Here is a 19,624-nt window from a genome sequence, read left to right as displayed (position 1 = left end):
CCGATACTGACAGAATATTGTTTTGTACTGATCACTGGTTTAACTAAAAAGACTAAAGGAATTTATTCCCTGTATTAAAATACTTGAAAATACAGTTAAATCGTTAATTTATTCCTGCTAATTATATAAAATAAAGAAAAGATTTCATAAAATAAACTTTTATTTAAAACTTATAAAAGAATGACACGTTTTCAATCAAATTACACTGCTGGACATTAAAATTGCAACACCAGGAAAGAATGATGAGACCAACGTCAAAATCATATGAAAGGAAGAAGAGGTTGAGATATGCAAATGATTATTATTTTAGCCCATTTGTTAGTATTCCCACGAAGATAGGAGAAACGATATCTGAAGCACTGGATAAAAGAAAAGTTGTGTAGTAGATTTCTTAATCGGAAGGCGCTTTGTAAGGTCAGAGTTTGCTCAGAATATCGTGTTATGTCTCGAATAATAATAACAAATGCTTACCAGCAAGAGTCAGAATTCGATAGAGGCAGGATCGTTGCCTATCCAGAGTGTGAATTATTGTTCCGTGATATCGCCCGTTGCACTGGTCAACATCCAACCGCTGTCATGCGAATAGGGAATCAATGGGTTGCTAAGGGTCATACTGAACGGCATGAAGGATATTAACTCCCTCCTATAACTAACGCACGAGAGGACAGACATTGCCAACCAGCGGCCGAGCGGTAAAGTCGCTGAACACTGGTAGTTCGGTCCGAGGTTCGAATCCCGCGAACGGGCTGGCTGCATGGGCGTTTTCGTGGTTTTCCCCATGTGTAACGTGTATACGAGCCAGTTTCCCTTAGAAAGTCCTCCACGAAAGGCATCCCTCCCCTTAGGCAGATAGCCCTTGTGTGCTTTGCCATAATTAAATACACCACACCACACCGAGAGGACAGACATATTATGAGGTCAGTCCTGCAAAACCATACAGCCACATCACCGACCATTAGTTGGGAAAAGGGCATGTTTGCAGCACGCATAGTATCCATTCGTACGGTGCGTCAACGTTTGCAGCCGCGTGGACTATCAGAGCTATCATTACTTGGGCTTCCCTTGGCAATGCAGCATAGAGAGAGACGGCGACACTGGGTTCGCCAAACGAGAAACCTGGGTACAGGAGTAGCACGATATTGCCTTTTCAAACGAGCCCCGGTTCTACGTGTAATATTCTAATGCCTTGTACGTGTCTGGAGTATCCCAGGAAAAGACATATCGCTTGCTTGCATTCGATATCGTTATAGAGACCGGGCACCTGGCATAATGGTTTGGGCAGCCATTGGGTTCACGACACGCATATATCTAGTTCGGACCGACCGTAAGGGTAAATTTCTGACATCTTACGTCGAGTGGTTTTGCCGTATCTTCGGGGCTCCCAAACGTCGTATTCCAACAAGATAATGCAAGACACATGCTGCACGTCGACACTGATCTTCTTCGATACACAGGGTATTCGATTGCTGCCTTGGCCTGCTCGGTCTCTAGTTCTGTCACCCATTAAAAACATCTGGTCACAGGTTGCAAAGAGACTGGCCCGCCATCCCTCTCCAGCTAATACAATTGATGAAGTGTGGTATGGCCTTGAAGCAGCATGGAATGAGTTGCCCGTTTCTGTAATCCAAGCCCAGTTAGACTCTCCGTGCCGAATTAGGTAAGGGCAATTTTAGATGCCAAGGGTGGCAGATGCTTATACTAATTTAGCACCTCTGTAAACCCCAAACAGCTTACAAATTTAATCATTTTATTTTCATGCCATGCTGTTTACGTACAATAAATATCTTTTTTTGCATTTACTTCCTTTCATGGTATTGCAATTTTAATGGCCGACAGTGTATTTAGTTGAAAAATTGTTTTCCACTAATTAAAATCTCCCTTTTACTCTCGACAAATCTGTTATGTCAGATAGTCGAAAATATCGAGAAATTTCCCAAATTTTGCTTTGAAGTCAGAAATTACATTAAAATTTCACATAAACTTTAACTCAAAATTTAAAAGAGTTTTTCTATTTCTATACTATGGTGCAAAAGGAGAAAAAACGAAATTACATTAAAATTTATTAGAAACTTTGTAGGATTCTTCACTGTGTAATTCTAAGTTACTGTTGGAAGTGAAGAATCTTAAAAACTGATAAGCGAATAACCGCTTGTGTTCGTGTTACAGGAAAAACAAGATAGAAGGGTAAAATAACCCTTTATTATTCCAATTAAAGTTTAACAAAAACTCGTCTAGTACAATACAGTACAGTTGTACAATAAAACCGACACTTGGTCTTGAACTTAAGAGACTAAAAATTAAACTAAACTAATCTTCACTAAAGAGATATAGCCGAAGCTATCAAAATTCTAACAGAGTTGGCCCGTTAACGCTAACTAACTGCGAATCTATCAGAGGCCTAAAGTACGGCCGAGCGTAATAATAGCTTAAGAGAGAGTAGCCTGAAAAGGCGGACGCGTGCAGCCAGAATAAATGGTATCTCTCTCACTAAGACTGTAGAACTTCGCGGTTATAAACCGCTCTTATTCTCATTAGCATTCAGACGCGTGCAGCCAGAATAAATGGTATCTCTCTCACTAAGACTGTAGAACTTCGCGGTTATAAACCGCTCTTATTCTCATTCTCATTAGCTCTTCTTCTCATTAGCATTCAGACGTGATTCTAAAACTACGTTCTGGCCGGAAGTGGTAGGTTGAAGTAAGAATCGATAGGAAAGGAAGTTTAACTCAAAATTTAACTATTAATAAAATTAACATAATCCTTACAAATTCATTTATTATTTTTTCCCATTCCATTCGATGATACAAATAATAAAATTCTGAGACTTTTAGTAGGTTCATTAAATGAAGATATGTATGAAAAGTTATATCAACATTAAATTTAAAAGATATTGAATCGAATTTGAAAATATAGGTTTACCATATCTTATTATCATCCATAAACAATTGTCACTAAATCTAGATAAGTTTTGAAAACATTACTAGCCTCTATTATATTTTTTACCTCAACAACATTCGCGCTTCTTTCATAGATTTTGAAGGTTTCAAATCTTTATAACAGATACATTTTTGGATGTTAGAATTTTAGTCCCATAATGGAATATATAACCCCCCCAAATCAAGAAAATCAAAATGAAATGCCAAGAAAACTATGTAAGTTATGAAATAGAATAGAGTTAAAAATGATTTGGTAGATTTCATTATGACACAATAACATCATAATATTGGAACTATGTTTCCTATTAATGCTGAAAGGAGAAGCGATTCTGTTTGCGAGATGTCTGCGCATATTATTACTAGTAATCACGGATGTAGATCTCGGTTGTGTTGAAAATAAAGTATTTTGTCTAACTAAATGTTTAATAAAGAGTTATTGTGATGTATCTCAATAAATATATACGCCTGTATATAAACATATGTTCACATAAATAGTATATGACACTAGAAGTATGGCGGTGCGTCGGTCGAGCGTAAAGTCGTTGAGCACTTGTAGTTTAATTTTGGTTCAATTACAAGGTGAATGAAGCTCGCTGCATGAGCGTTTCCAGTGGTTTTCTCCATGTGTAATGTGGATACAAGCCAGTTTCCTTAAGAAAGTCTTTCACGAAGTCATCCCTTTCTTTAGGCAGATAGCCGTTGCGTGCTTTGTCGCAATCAAATAAACAAACCATCCGTTGAGTGTAAATACAGTTTAAGATTTTTTTGTTTTTAGGTTGGTTTATTTGATTGCGGCAAAGCTTTCAAGGGCTATCTCCCTAAGGTGAGGGATGCTTTCGTGAAGAATGTTTTATGGAAGACTGGCTCGTATGTAATTTACACATGCGGAAAACCGCGAAAACGCCCATGCAGCCAGCCCGTTCGCCGATATTCGAACCCAAAGTTAAAAAAATAGTGTATGTTTGCATTGAAATTAAATTTTATAGAGTCTTATTAACAAAACCTCATTAAAAAATAATAAATCTTGAATCCACAATAACTAGTATTTATCCGTTATCGTACTTAATGCTGAAAACTGTATTAAGGTTAATATTTATATTGTTTTTTCAGAAGGCAACAGCCCCTATCAATATTCATTTTGATAAGTCTTCTAATCTGCATGGCTACTATTCAGATAATCCTTATGTTTGGAGTCAACAGAACGGAAAATTTTGTAAGTCAATTTATAGTCTTTTCTTCACATTTCCAATGAAATAGGTTTTGAAATTCTCAGTAGTTGTATTTTACTCAGTAGAGTTAGTTATAATTTACTCACTAGTAAATATACTCAATAGCTAAGCTTCTTAATTGAATTTCGATGAAAAATTTAACATTTTGCCATCGATAACCCGGATTTACATACAAACTGCTTACTTATGCAGTCTATGGAACTTCGGATATGAACGACTCGCTGAACAATTAGATTCCCGAACAATTTATCTGAATTAAAACGCCTCGGATGACGAATATTGTTTCGAGTTACGTACATTAAAATCCGAATTTGACACTAGGAGTTGTTTTGCTGTCTGTGATTCTGTGTCCAGGCAATGGACTTCAGAGTTAATAATGAAGATGAGAAGAAGTTATTAGAGGACTACATAAAGAGTTCAGTAAGAAAGATGAGTTCAATAAGATGATCGATAGAGATGGCCCAAGTGAAATAGAGAAACAATTTATAGGGTATTAGATAAATATGCATTTAGACTGACATGGGAATGTTAGATATCTTAAGTATATTTAAAAAAGAAAAAAAAAGTAATGTAATTTTCTAAAATATTGAATGATTTTAATTAGATATGGTATGAATTAAATGTAATTTTATATTTATCAATTAGATTAAAACGTAAAACAATAATGTTCTTAAGATCTGCGTCTATAGCTTTTAAATAGTTCAAGTTGTTAATTAATATCAGACATATTAAATATGAAAGTATGATACCTTACGTTTTTCCAAATGACAACAGGCTCGAATGAAAAATGAAACAACGCATTAAAATAAAAAATCACAAAATCGTGTTTCAATATAATCATTCTGGGCTAAGGAAAGATATTTATGTAATGTTTTCATGCAAGGAAACTTCTTTCAATAATATATCTTTCGTTTTCAGTTTTAATAATTTCCATTTATTTATGTATTATGAAGTTATATGCAAAATACTTCGTGAAAAATTGTCCATGATTCAAGAGTGGATTTATTGGATTACCAGATATTTTACTGTAAATGACAAAATGCACGGGGCATGAAGTTTGGAAGCTTTTAAACCATATCCTATTTGGTTGTTGCTTGGATAAATACTAGGCAGTAAACAGTTGAACTTAGTTCTTAGTAGCAGCCACTCTTTTGTTGTGCGCCAAGACTCCTTATATAATGGCTGAATGTGGAAATGGAGGTGCTACCAGTGTTTCTGAGGCCACAGTTAAGCAATGACACTCAGTGTCCTAATCATTTCTTTAAGAAAGATTATCTTCATAGAACATAAGTGTTTTTTGGTTCCAGTAATAGGATTCAAAACGTAAGAGCTTTCGGTATAATTATAGCACGTATGCTCCAGTGTAAAATAATTTTGAATATTGTAATCATAAAACAAGGAAACCGTCGATTCCTTTTAGTTTTGCTGAGGTCACAATGACGCGCTTAAAGTAACTAATACTTATTAGAGGAATAAAATAAAACCGCTCACATTAACCACTTGTTTGTCATTCATAATAACAGTCATGAATATCTGCCTGGACTTACTCCTACGAGATCTGATGTGATTCACTACTTCAGAGCAATATTATCCTCTTACAGTAGCCCAAGACCTGCCCCAGGGAAGATGTATCCCGGAGGCAGAAAAATATGATAGTTCTGTCAAGGGTATTATGCTAACGCCCTAATTGATCAGCTACGCTGCTGATAATGAACAGTCAGGAGTGTTCGAGAAACGTAATTAAATGACATTAATGAGCGTTTTCGAATAATAATATGTTATCTTAAACGGCAACTTTCTCAAGAGACCAGAAATGTTTAGAACCATAAGTTTTATTGTAATTTTAAGAACTTTTTACTTTTTTTTTTGCCTTAGCTTCTTGAAAGAACGGTACTACAATAAGATGGAGCAAACACTTATTGAGTATTGCCTGCACATTCTTGGCGGATCATTTCACTATAGGACACACTGACTGTCTCCAACGTTATCAGACATATTTTTGCCTAATCTTTCCCTGTGGACGTTTGATAATTCTTATGATTTACAGTGCTGAGTTATCTTGGAGAAATTAATTTAGCCGCTCTCAGCAATATGGTAACTTAAATGTTTCTAAATACGTAGGGAGAAAGGGGCTTAACATTTTGCTGTGATAGCAGAAGAGCTGATGTTGAAAGGTATTACATTCGTAAATTCGTTTTTGAGATTTTGCACGTGGAAACTGAGGCAAATTCAATATACGTTTTAATTCTTTCGTTAAAGAATTCTTTCGGGAGGCTGGTAATAAGGGAAGAAGGATGCAACAGTTCTCTGCTGTAGGGTCTGAGTCATAATTGGTTTAGGGCTTAGGCTGATAATCCTCGAGTACTTTGCACAATTAAATAATAAAATCTTTCTTTTACAAAATTAAACGGAAGAAGCTGCTAGGAGGCATTCCCCCCAATGAGTGCTTTCCTAATTTAAGACACGACGTTTTCACGTCCAGTTAGCAAACTGGAAGATTCCTGGTCCAAAGTTTGGTGAAGACCTATTTGATTTTTTATATTTGAGCTCCGAAATATCTAACGATATCTGTAAAGGTACTGTAAAACAATTATCTTGTACTGGCTTTCAATCCGTATTTAGAGAAGAGGGCATTCCAAACTGAGCCATAATTTTTAGAACATTTGGAATTCTTTATCTCAACCTTATGTTTCCACTTATTAAAATGAATATGTTATTTGAATTTCAGGAAATGTGCCTTTCTTTCGCCGTACTTCTCCACTATCTGTTTTTAGTTTCCTGCTTCTGGGTAGTATCCTACAGTATTTATATACTCCAGAGACTTCGTACTAGTATGGAATACAACGGCAAAATTCGAGACTACTGTGCTTTTTGCTGGATTTTGCCCTCAATCTTACTTATTGTGTCTTTTATAGGAAATCCCAAGGGCTACGAAACGAAACAATAGTAAGTATTGCATTAATTTTTAATTTTTTAGAAACTTTGATCTATAATGAGGCACACAGCTGTATTTATACACAAATTGTGTTTATGTATATTTCGATTATGGAAAAATATAAAGATACAAAGTGTGAATGAAACAATGCTGTTCGTTTTTCCTTCGAGTAATAACTACTTTAGGACCCAAATACAACATTTAAATATATTAGTTAAATGAATTTCTTTTCAGTTGTTGGCTGAATGTACAGAAGGGAATTTTGTGGTCATTTGTATTTCCAGTCACCGGACTGATTTTGGCAAGTATAATTAAATAAGCTATTATTATTTCTAATATTTAAACGAATGAAAGATTATTATGATTTAAAGTTTATTACATTTATTATTAATCCTAATGTTTTTGATAGATTTAAATGCAAGACTGTGACACGGTTTATGTAAACCAAGAATGGGTAAAATTTGCTAAATTTTTTGCTTGGATGTATTTACATATAATTACAAAAATTAACTAATACACTAGTAAACATCTTTTGCTACAAAATAACTAGCTAGAAAATTCTTAGTGTGATTCGTGGTTTTGGTTCCTGCTCTGTTTATGCTGCGTAGCTCTCTTTCATTTATGTTTTAACATTTATGAAGTGTAACAGAATTTTTGATTTTCGAGATTCGTTTTGCTCCTGTAATGATTTTAGTATTCAAGCAGCAGGCAAGTGAAAGATTATTGATTGATGTTACTAAATAATTTTTCAGTTTATTTTGGATTTTATGGAAAGAGAATCGGCACTAAAACTGTTAGTTTTGTAAACATATTTCCAATAATCTGATTATTCTTTAAAAATATATTTTTCCTTACCAACATAACTCTATGAATCGTCGTCGTTAATGCGGGGAATCGTTACGTAGAAATCGTAGAAAAAATAATTTTTCGGGTAATGCTAATAAGTGGAAAGATGAGCAAAATTCTTCTTTTATTTGTAAAAAGGTAACCTTGAATTGCTTGAAATCTTTGAGCTCGTTTATTTACTACAGTGTGCAAACTTGATTGGAGCATAGCGATTTTTTTTCGCATAATTTTAAGTTGTGGCCAGCTGTACCAGCAGATTGCTCAAAGCAGTTTCATTTGCCTTAATGTTGTCTGGATATCTGCTTTCGACTACCTATAAGTAGTTTAGACAATAAAGTATTACAACATTATAATTATTCCACTATTTTAAGCTATTTCTGTGAGCTTATACTTTTCTGTGAGGAAATTACTTTCGAATACTTTTTAAATACGTTTTGCATTCTTTCATTTTAGTGCATAAAAATGGATATAATGCCTAGAGGAAGAATAAAGATTATTGCAGTTTACAGTCACAAATCAATTTTTATAAGAAATATTGATGTTAAAAAATCGAATTCTGAGATTACGAATCGAATTCTTATCAAATTCTGAGAAGACGCAATGACACTGGATTATGTTCTTAGGAAAGGAAGAGAAATATGAAAGGAAAAGAAAAATAACTTCAAAATCTGATCCATCCGTACTCCATAAAAGCGTTATTAATCCAATAAAACTAACAAAGTCGTAAAAAACAACCTTATATTTAGCGTAGGTATAAACTTACACATTAGCGTGTCACTATGTGACAAAGACACATTAGCGTGTCTTTGTCACATTAGCGTGTTTCTCTTCTAGTCTAAAACTAACAAAGACCTTAAAAGAAATCTAATATCTGTATTCATCCTTCAAATATACTGCGTAGACTTCTCACTGCTGGTTGGAAAACGAGAAAGCCAATTGAAAAACAGCTTTTGGACACGTCAAACGAAATACAAATTATTATTGTGCACCCAAAACGCAAACCTAAAAACAAAAACAGCCAAAGGTCATAACAAATCCTAAAATATCCTCAAAAACAAATGTTTTGGGGATTTTTTCACTGACGAGGGCACTGGATATCTGCTTTCTACTAACGAAATGATGGAATCATCGAAGTATATAGGAATTATAAAACACAGAATTGTACCATTCTTGAAAACCTTTGCATGGACATTTCCACTTGACTTGGCTCCATGCCATAATTCGCAATTTATCAGCATTTTAATGTTAAAAAAATAAAATTTATATGCTAGACTGGCCTGTAAATTCACCAGACTTAAAACCAGTCGTAAACATGTGGCCTGTTCTCAAGTAACATCTTAGTAAAATAGATTGTACGACAAAAAAGTATGATTAAGAACTATAAACGTGTGGTTCAGTGATTAAGGAGCAAAATTTATATGCATAAGACTAGCAAAGTCAATATCTAAGCACATTCTAGAGGCCCTTTTTGCTAAAGGAGAACATATTTTCTCTATTAATTTTTTTATCACTATATGTGAAGGTGTGTACATCAGTTACCGAAGAAATTGCTTTGTCAAATTTAATTCGCACACTATGGTATCTTGATAAACGAAAACAATGGGATTAAATAATGAGAAATCTGTGAAATAAAGTGGTTGTGGCTTAAGAATATCTGTTTTTGATTGTAGAAATACAAGTCGCTTTTGTAAAAACGCTCGTTGCAGAAATACGACATTGTACCAAATGCTCGCGAATGCTTAACTGAGTTTCCTCGAATTAAGACACAACAACACGCCGAACAAATACTAATTGAGAAGTCAAACAACAAAAATCAGCGTTATATTTTCAAATTTTCACAAGACTAGTTTCGATGGTTTTACCGCTGCTGCAAAAGCACAAATGAACAAAGTTTCTCTGAGTCTCTCGAAATGAGTTTTCTCGGATTACAGTTCTTCATATATACCTTTTATTAGAAATAAGTTAATACTCTTTATCAGTTAAATCTTGTTATTTCGAATTCTATGGACTTCACTTGAATTTTCAGTTAGCTTTATAAACAGAGGATTATAAATTTTTTAATGACATAGAAAATTTACATATTAGTAACCTGCTTCCCTAAGCGACGTTTTAAAGCATCTATTACTGCTTCTATGTCGAAAGTTATCAAAGCATCTACCACACGCGATACTCTATAGGGTACCATCATGTTTTAATGAAGTGTAAGTGGCAGCTTATTTTCATTGAAGGTTTGTTTTTTACATGCTACTCTTGCGGCAAATGAGAAAGGATGCTTTAAGTGTTCGTTTTCTTATTCTGCTTTAATTTCAGGTAAATACGATTGTCATGATCCTTGCACTGAAGACTTTCAATGAACAAATGTCCGTCACTCACAGAACAGAAATTTGCAAGACAAGGTACGTTTGTTTCTTTTTGAGAAAATATTTTTTTCGATTTTTATTAATTTTCTCAAGTTATATTTTTATAGTTTTTAGCTCAAAGGGACGGTAACCCATAAGGGCTGTTAGTCTCAAAACGGCATTTTGCGGCCTTTTACTATAAACGGCGAATCACTTTTTAAATTGTTGCCACCAAATGTTATCGCCCTGTATAAGATTGCCTTAAAAAAATTAAAGAATGAAGAATCTTCATGAATATATGTATGTTCCTCGCATTGTGAAAAAACGACGGTACCTAGAGCCATCACATTGTGAATAACATAATTGTTCACACGAACAGGTGCATCTGGAAGCCCGAATTTTTTAATTTCGAATTTGTTTTATTATCAATTTCATGATTTATAAAACTTTTCATTAGTAAACGTAATAATTTCAAAACCAGGAAACGCAACACTGTACGGAAAAAAAAATATTTTTATCTCCAGCGCGACACTGTGTATCGGAAATTTAAAAGATATGTTCAAATGTGAAAAGCGTTATCGATATATATATAAAAGGAACAGTCGGTTTGTCTGTGTGACTTTCGCTCGTACTTCGCGTAAGCTAATAGACCCAGGGCTACGAAATTTGGTACATAAGTGGATCTAGACAAGAGCCAGTGCATCTTGAAGCAATGTTTTCAAAATTTGAATGCGATTTTTTAATTTTATGTTTTTTGATAAAATCAGATCAAATCGATAATTCTCTTTCATTACATCAGCAACAATAGCATGCACCTATTGTTACTAATATATCACTGTTGCCATTGTTGCTGGCATCAATACTGTTGCCACGTAGAAGAATGAAAGCGATGATTCTGTGCAGTTTTTAAATTTAATGATTCCCTTGGATCCTGGACATTTGTCGAGAGAAAGCAACGGGAGGTTGGTTAATTTATTTATTAGGATAATTAATATTTGTATTAAGAGATATTGCTTATTTCAATGGAATTTTTTTATATGTAACACATTTTTATTAATTTTTTTTTCATAAAGTTGTTCTACAGAGTAATATTCTGTGCAGTTTTTAAATTTAATGTTTGGTGTTTTCTTTAGGCATGTTTCCGGTATATTGAAAAGCCATACGAAGGCTGGCTGCGTAGCGGTTATTATTTAATTAATAAAAGTAACAAACAAAACGTTAAAAAAACACCCATTTGGGCGTAATATAAAATCTGAAAGCTTTCAGATTTTTATTTGTTTTTTTTTTTATGTTAATTTTTTCATTTGATTTTTATTTCATTTCCTTTGAAAAAGAAAAGATTGAAATGAACAGATGACTTCTCAGTGAATCTTATTACTTGTATAATTTACACGTGAAGTCAAACATCGATTGTCCAATAACTTCTAATAGGTGATACGGAACAGCTAACAAGGAAGTTTCAAGTTCTTCAATCTTTGATATTATTATTCCTTATAAATACTTTAAACACTTAATTTTAACAGTGAGTAAAACTAATCAAATTTGCATACTAACCTTTCCGATTTGTTCTTAACAGCAAACTTTCTGTTGTCTTTATATAACTTACATACTTCGGGCGGCCGAACTGGTGTAGCGGCTAGCGTCTCTGGATGCCGTGCCAAAGGGCCCGGGTTCGAATCCCGGAAAAGGGTTGTATAGTGCCCGTGCGGCATGGAACTCTAAATATGCAGCGAGCCGAAAGTTCTCTCGAGAGGTTGTTGGTAGGGAAAGAGGGGCGGAAGACCCTGGGACCCGTCCCCCCGGGATGCTGTCCATCAAATTTGGGGGCGGAACTGTCACCTGTAGGTTGCTCAAGGTTGCCAACGACAGGCATAAACTTGCGTTCCTTGCCACGAGGAGTTTAGTGGGCTTGGGCTGACTATAATAAGTAAGCACTTGTCTTGTTGATAGCAACAACATTTTTCATTGCAACTTTTAAAATTTTCAAACGTTTTGTTGTGCTAAGTGTTCTAAAGCTATGGATAAGTTATGAGAAATGAGAATCAATATTACTTTTTGTATTATTATTTTATTTTTCAGCGAAATTCAACGTCGTTTGATTAGCAGATTTAACACGAGTTGATTTCTTGGGTGAAAATGTAATTGTTACAAACAAATTAATTGTCTAGATTAACATCAAACACCCTTTTACGGATAAGTACCATTTAAAATAATTATTCGTTCCTCAAATGGTCTATGGATGTAGATGCGAATTAATTGCGCTTCATAAAATAATACTCAAAAAGGAAAAAGGCACGTGAGAATAAAAACTCAGAATTTTTTCGTGTTCAAAATTTAGATCAATATAATTCAAATTACGAAACTGATCTAGATGTCAATAGGCGTAAGTTGTAAGAGAAGCGAAAATTATTGATTTCTGTACTAGTTTTATTGTACTAAGGATATCGTTTAATTCATAAATATATTACCAAAGACTAAACTGATGGCGCGCAATTTGTTTCTTGGTAAAAGTGCTTCTACTGACACTGGAAATGTTCTGTTAAAAATATTAATATTTCTACTAAAATATCCGCATATCTCTAAACCAAAAGCGATGCAACAGATGGAAACGGAGTCAGTAAGTGTATAAGGAACATACAGCTGAATAATCTGGCTTGTTGCCATTTCCAATCAAAATACAGCTGTCATTTTAAGCGTAATATTTATGAACTGAAACTGTTTCATACATTTGAATTTGGGATAAAATAATTTCACCAATAATATATATGTATATATATATATGTGTGTGTGTGCGTGTGGATCTGTTAAATTACATGTGTTATGCTTCAAATGTAAATTAATGCAGTTGAATATTAGTGTCCATAGAATGGATTCGAAAGACTGAAATTATATTACTGTTTCATTCAGGCTATATTACACTCCTTTTTACAAGAAATACAATATCATTTATGTGTATTTATTACGTTTAATTTATCATATTTTTTATTTGTGCTTACATAACTATTTAGTAAGCGAAATTTAAAACTTATTTGAGTTTGAGACCACCGCATTAGACGTAATATTCGGGTAACTATCTCGGTTGACGTCATACCTTTGGCAGCCTACCTTGTTCTCCTGGCTCCTGCACTGCACTATTTTAATACCCACTTATCTTACGATTAAAAGAAATAAAAGTAATATTTTAATTAATTTTATTTTTAGTATGCTTTTAATTATCTACCTTTATAATTGAGTGATTTGCACGTCATTTTAAACTCCCATGCAAGATGACCCCCTAATCTTCAGAAGAAAACAAAATTGCTAAAAACTCTCACCGAGACGAGATTTTCAGTTACAAAACTTTATGTAATGATAATGAATATCTGTATTTCGCACAGTTGTCATTATTTCATTTGCAGCCCTTACCCTGATTTAATGATATTTTAATACTTATAAATAACATTGTTTATGATTAAACTTACTAGTAAGTATGTGTATTATATCAGTGTATATAATCAGTGATTCTCAATCTTTTCCCTCAAAGTACCCATTTTACCAGTGCTAGATGATCATTCTCCGTACTCCTTTCTAAAATTCGAAAAATGCACACATATTTATTTTAATTTCGTTTATCTTTTAAAGTGTTCCTTAAGTTAGAAAATCTGATGTGGATACAACAAAACTTCCTTGTTGGGCCCACTAAATTATACGCATTTTTTGCAGCACTTCACTTACTCTTATTTCCTCGAATTATTCTAAATTAATCGATCCCTGAAGGCAAGTTGAAAATGACATCAAAAATAGCAAGTTTTGACATTAAATATCCCGGTCAATTTTCGTCGTATAGAAGCCAAACTTCTTATAATTTTTTTTTCTTTTATAAGTATATAACTTTTCAGATATAAGTATAAAAACCTGGAGATCGTATTAAAAGTTAGATTTCGTTATTTATCAAAAACAGTTTTTTTTAATTTGACATTGCCAAAATATGAATATTTTCGCCATTTAAAACAGTTCTGTAACTGGAAGTATATGACTATCGATCAACGAGTGCGAAATGCGAAATTAAAGCCCGGGTAAGGACTTCAAAACCGTGTAAGGAAATGTTTCATATATATATATAAGGAGAAAGGGAGGAGCACAACTAGATGTTATAGCAATTCCATATACAAAATTTCAACGTTCTACAGCTAATCTGTTTTTGAGTTACGCGAGAAACATACATACATATATATATATATATATAAGTACGTAGGTATGCAGAGACATCATGAAAAAATTCTTTTTGAATCCATTTTAAATCCATTTTACTATCCGTTTTGGAGAAAACATTCCTTTATTCTACCCTTACGTACAGACGTCATGCAAAATAAAATCGTCCTAATGTATTCGGGAAAATCAAAATGGATATTTTCGTTGAAATGTGATACTCGATTTCTTTTTGCGATTACAATATACTTCGTTTGCTTTGTCCATATCCCATATATAAAATCTAATTAATTGAATTAATAACAATAATATCTCCAAATTACTTAGATTGCGTACAATCATAAGGGCTTGCGTAGTATGTTTATTCCGATTAAATATTAAAGTTTTGAAAAAGCAAGGATTTCGTAGTCAGTACTTATTAACTGTATATCTGTGATTCGAGACCTATTAAGAAAAAAAAAAATCTTTTATATTAACTTCCAAGTTGAAAATGATTTGTTGTTAGAAGATGCTATACAACGTCAGCCAAATTAAATCAGCAGCAAAATGCTAGAAGAAAAGTGCTTGGATAATACTTATCAGAGCTTAAAAAACTGCAAAACAATATTGCCTGCATAAATAATATGTCAAATAGTATCAAAACCTGTGTCTTTTATTAAAAATAGCTCTTTTTAGTTCGAAAATTTTGTCTGTTCAGCTATTAGGTGGTGAATATTACATGAGATTAAGGCGTACTAATGCAATATCTTTCTCGGATAATAAATGAGCAAAAAACTGCGCAGTAAAATGTAATTAATTTAGGGGCAAATAGCTTTCTTACTCGTTGACACATCCTTGAGCTGGATTTAGCTTATTGATTTCTAGACGCCTACAGCTAAGAAGATGTCTTTTAATTTCATTTGAAAGACGTTCGAAGCGTTGCTTTGTTGCAAACTGTATTATTTAGATTGGATCTAATTAATTTAAACATCAGCGTCCCTTTTTATCCTGCTCTAACTCAGTTACTTGAGATCAATCTTACTGATAAAAATGCTTTTTGTAACATAGTTAAATTTCTTTTAAAATAAGTGCTACCTGACTTTTTTTTATAACAAAATAGATCATCAAAGTTCAGAAAAGTAGGAGAATAATATATAAACTTAATTATATAATAAAAATCAAGTTCTTCATTAAATATAAATTTGAATGAAAAAAAGTAATAATTGTTTTCTTAGTTTAAGAATCTAAATGAAAAATAAATTCTATAATATAAATAAAGAAAGATCTAAAAGATTTCAGATTTTATATTACGCCCAAAATGCCGTTTTTTCACGTTTTGTGTGTTGCCTTATTAAATATTATGTTCTTCGCACTTAAACCGCAAAATTCAATTCAATAGCAATATCACGAAATATTTAAAAAAGAAAATATCTTTAGAATTTCCAATATACAGTCTCGCGTGCTGAAGATAAAAATGTTTACGTACAGTGTTGCCATTGCTCGCTTTCTAATTTTGAGTTTGTTAATCAAAAATGTTTTAATGTTTGACAAAATATGACATAAATCATAAAACCAATTCCAAATTTGGGCTTCCAGGACTCTCCCTTCAGTAAGCTAAGTAATGCTCATTGCATTAAAATTAGGAAACGTAAATCTGGTGATGCGAATAGAAAAGTTTTGAGAACTTGTTCGGACTTTATTCTAGACATATCTAAAATATTAGTTTGCCCATTTGACTTCTTTTTATTTAGTTTTCAAGCTGTCTTGCTCTATAATAATTGTTACATTACTATGACAAAAATAAAAACGCAATCAATGCTATTAAGAGCAGTAACATAAAAATGTTGCACGTGTTTAATACTGCTGTCACTTATCTCACTTATTTGGCATTAACTTCATTTGTTTGACATTAACTGCGGTGAAAGATTATGTCTGCTGCTAAAATGGAAGGATATCCTATAGGTAATAGCGTGACTTTGTCGAACACTGTTACAGTTTTTAAGGAGAATCTGTCCTGCGATGGACCCATCCCTCATGGGAAGTCTCCAACCGTCTAATTCCCCCTTCGTCTACCATCAAGCTATTCCAAAGGACTTTCAGCTCATTTTGAGAAGCCCACATGTCGCAGAAACAATTCACATTTACAAACATCCAAGCTCTATCCTGGATTCGAATTCGGGTTCAGTGATATGGCAGACAGCAACGCTAGCCACTATACCGATCAAGTTGGTGTAACCGCGTTTGCAATACCTGAACTACGGTGTCATTGCATTGTTAAAATATTAACATCACATCATCAAGATTAAATAATCCGATCTTACTCATAAATAAAATTATGCATAGACTGTTACCACTTTTTGTAGTTCACAGCCTAACAGTTGTAGGCAGCTTGTCGGCGCGAAGTACAAAATCCTAAGTTTACATCCAAGTCAGAAGCTAAGATGATACGGTAAAGCCCGGTTCACTCGAGCCATTGGATACTCTTGACTTTAGATGGAGGACGGCGGCTCCATTTACTTACCTTAGGTTAGTCGGTTGTCCTATCTCGACAACTAAGTGGGAGAGCGCTCGTTAGGGATTCAAACGTCCGCAATTGGTGAGAAAAGAACACTGCATATCTAAAACTATATTTCCATTGCTCATCTGGCAGCAGGTAGCTGTCACGCTGTAGGTTGCGTGATTATACTGAATGGTACTAAGATTGCATGCATAATAATGAAAGAATATACTAACATACGACGGGATATGGTAATATAAATAGGCAATGAAATACAATAGAATTCACTCACAATGTGTTATATTACATATACAGGTAATATACAAATATATGAATGAATTAATTCGATTTTTGATTACGTCTAAAGTGCTGAATTAGTATGGGGTAAATGTACAAAAGTTCATATTCAAGACATAATATCAGTTCAGGTGTCCATGAGTCAAATTACGTCATTCATATGTCTTTGGGCTACAGCTATTCTACTGTAACAATATGTATAAAATACCCATTAAAATACTATCCCTTTAGGAAGTACTATTATGCTATAAAATAAAAATGCCGCAGTAAATTGTTGGGCCTTGAGTTATTTTACTACACAGTGCAACTAAAGGTTTCTCCGTGCTGAGAAAGTACATCCCTTATCTTGCAGATTTTCAGATCTGCACAATCTACAAGATAAAGTGATATTTTTTCATTAAACATGTGCTGAATGTTTGTCGATGGTTGTTTGGAAATGTTATATATAGCCTTTCTGTAATTTGGCATTTGTTAAAAATTGCTTCAGAGTATCTTATTTGCCCCATACACAATCCCAAATCTGCAAAAATCTGTCGATAAAGATCTATGTTCACTGATGAAACGCGTTAATTGTGGAAATGCATTCTTCTTCCTTGCTGTGTGATGTTCCATTCTTCTTACCATAGGATACAGGATTTGCTCTTCAGTTGATGCTTACGATACGAAAGGAGTAGTGGTATGTCTTGAATATCGGAGCTGTTGTTATTAGCAAACTTCTTTGCGAGTTTGTCGGGGATTTCTTTGTCGATATCGCTTACATGCACTTTCGTCCAAAGAAGATAGATATGATGTCCTTGCAGTCTTTTTAGGTCATGACAGATTTCGGTTATAAGGTTATTGTTAACGAATGCATTCTATTAAAAAATGTAGAGTGCGCCATTTTATACTAAAAACAATAATAAAAAAAACCTATACAAGTAGAACTATGGGGGGGGCACCTTCATAATCATCCTATTGATTACGAAACTTCCCGTCTTATAAGGAAGTATGATGGGATTTTATCATCAAATTATATAGTTTAATTTCGTCAGAGCACGTAGTCAATTTTGAATTATTTAAATCACGTTATTCAACAAAAATTATCTGTAGAAAATTACTGATTTCAGTATCTTTATTGATATGAGCAACTTTATCTCAAGCAGCATGATATCCTAAACTCAAAACACATGGAGTCTACAGAATCATAAATAAATAAACTCGTTTTCCTGTCAGAAATTGAAACGAAAGGAATTAAATGCAAATTTAATGCGTGAAACTGCTTTCTTTCTATATATATTTTTAACCATGCTGTTCCAAAAAACGTCATTATCATTTTGTCTGTTGTAATCGATAAATTTCTCACTATTCTCTGATTAAAACGAAAACGATTCTGAAATTATGCCAAGATACATAATATAATTATGGGGTGATATTATGATTAGGAAGAATTTTCAAGGCTCTAGTATTGATTCGAGAAAGGAAATTCTCTTGCATTAGAAATGCTATTTGGGAAACGTTGTCTGTGATTATTGCAATCAGATAATTAGCTGTACCTACTGAAAAATAAAACTGGAAAATATTATTTCTAATGGCGGCCACGCTTCTGTTATATGCACGCAGTACTTACGCTTAAATGACATTTTACGAATTTTGTGATTACGGACTTAATAACTTCTGTATATACATAAATAAATACTACTGAGTCACATTACTGTTTTTAAAGCTTATAAACAGAAGTAGCATAGTCAGATCCTGGAAATTTAAGAAAGATCTGAGACTCGAAAAATCGAATGTTTGCGTTCTTCCATCATTCGAATCCTCCGAATCTTAAAATTAAAAATCTGTGTAATGACTTTACTTAAAACAATGGAAAGATTACTTTCATTCATGCCGAGTCTTAACGTTTATTAAAAATATGATGTGAACACCACGTGACTCCGTTGTATAGCATATTATGTAGAGTTATTAGGTTTTTTTTTAGAGGCAAAAAAGATGAAAAATAGCAATCGCCTTCGCCGGGAATCGAACCACGGACCTCTGGAATACCGGTCCAGCGTGCTGAACCACTACACCACGAAGAACGCTAGGAAAGTGGGAGAATTACCTTATAATTAAATTATGCACATTTTTGCTGTATTTCATTTAAACTTATTTCTTGGAATTTCATTAGAAATATATTTCTCATTCAATTAACTCAGTTCTCCCTTCGCGGCAAAGGAAAATTACATAAAAACTCAAAATAGCTTCATTAAAAGATGTAAAGTACAGAAAAACATAAAACACCAATACATTTCAGGAAAATGAAGTTCTTTATTAAATATAATTTTGAATGAAACATAAGTAACAATTGTTTTCCTATTTTAAGAATTTAAATGAAAAATAAATTGTATAACATACAT

The 19,624-nt window shown here is 33.4% G+C and overlaps 1 protein-coding gene across 2 annotated transcripts in view; it reads left to right on the top strand.

Annotated features, from left to right (window-relative positions):
- Positions 1-19,624, top strand: part of LOC118191632 (adhesion G protein-coupled receptor B3-like) — a 140,783-nt gene that overhangs the window by 39,103 nt on the left and 82,056 nt on the right. For both annotated transcript variants that reach the window (XM_085824135.1, XM_035362459.2), the window contains exons 11-14: positions 4,047-4,149; positions 6,894-7,111; positions 7,335-7,401; positions 10,257-10,342. In XM_085824135.1, coding sequence (XP_085680261.1) covers positions 4,047-4,149; positions 6,894-7,111; positions 7,335-7,401; positions 10,257-10,342 — 474 coding nt within the window. The remainder of the gene's footprint in view (positions 1-4,046; positions 4,150-6,893; positions 7,112-7,334; positions 7,402-10,256; positions 10,343-19,624) is intronic.

The sequence above is a fragment of the Stegodyphus dumicola genome, chromosome 9 (assembly GCF_044657685.1).
Source record: "Stegodyphus dumicola isolate Sdum_Otavi_A_Nest chromosome 9, ASM4465768v1".
Classification (NCBI taxonomy): domain Eukaryota; kingdom Metazoa; phylum Arthropoda; class Arachnida; order Araneae; family Eresidae; genus Stegodyphus; species Stegodyphus dumicola.
This window is presented reverse-complemented; position numbering and strand designations above follow the sequence as displayed.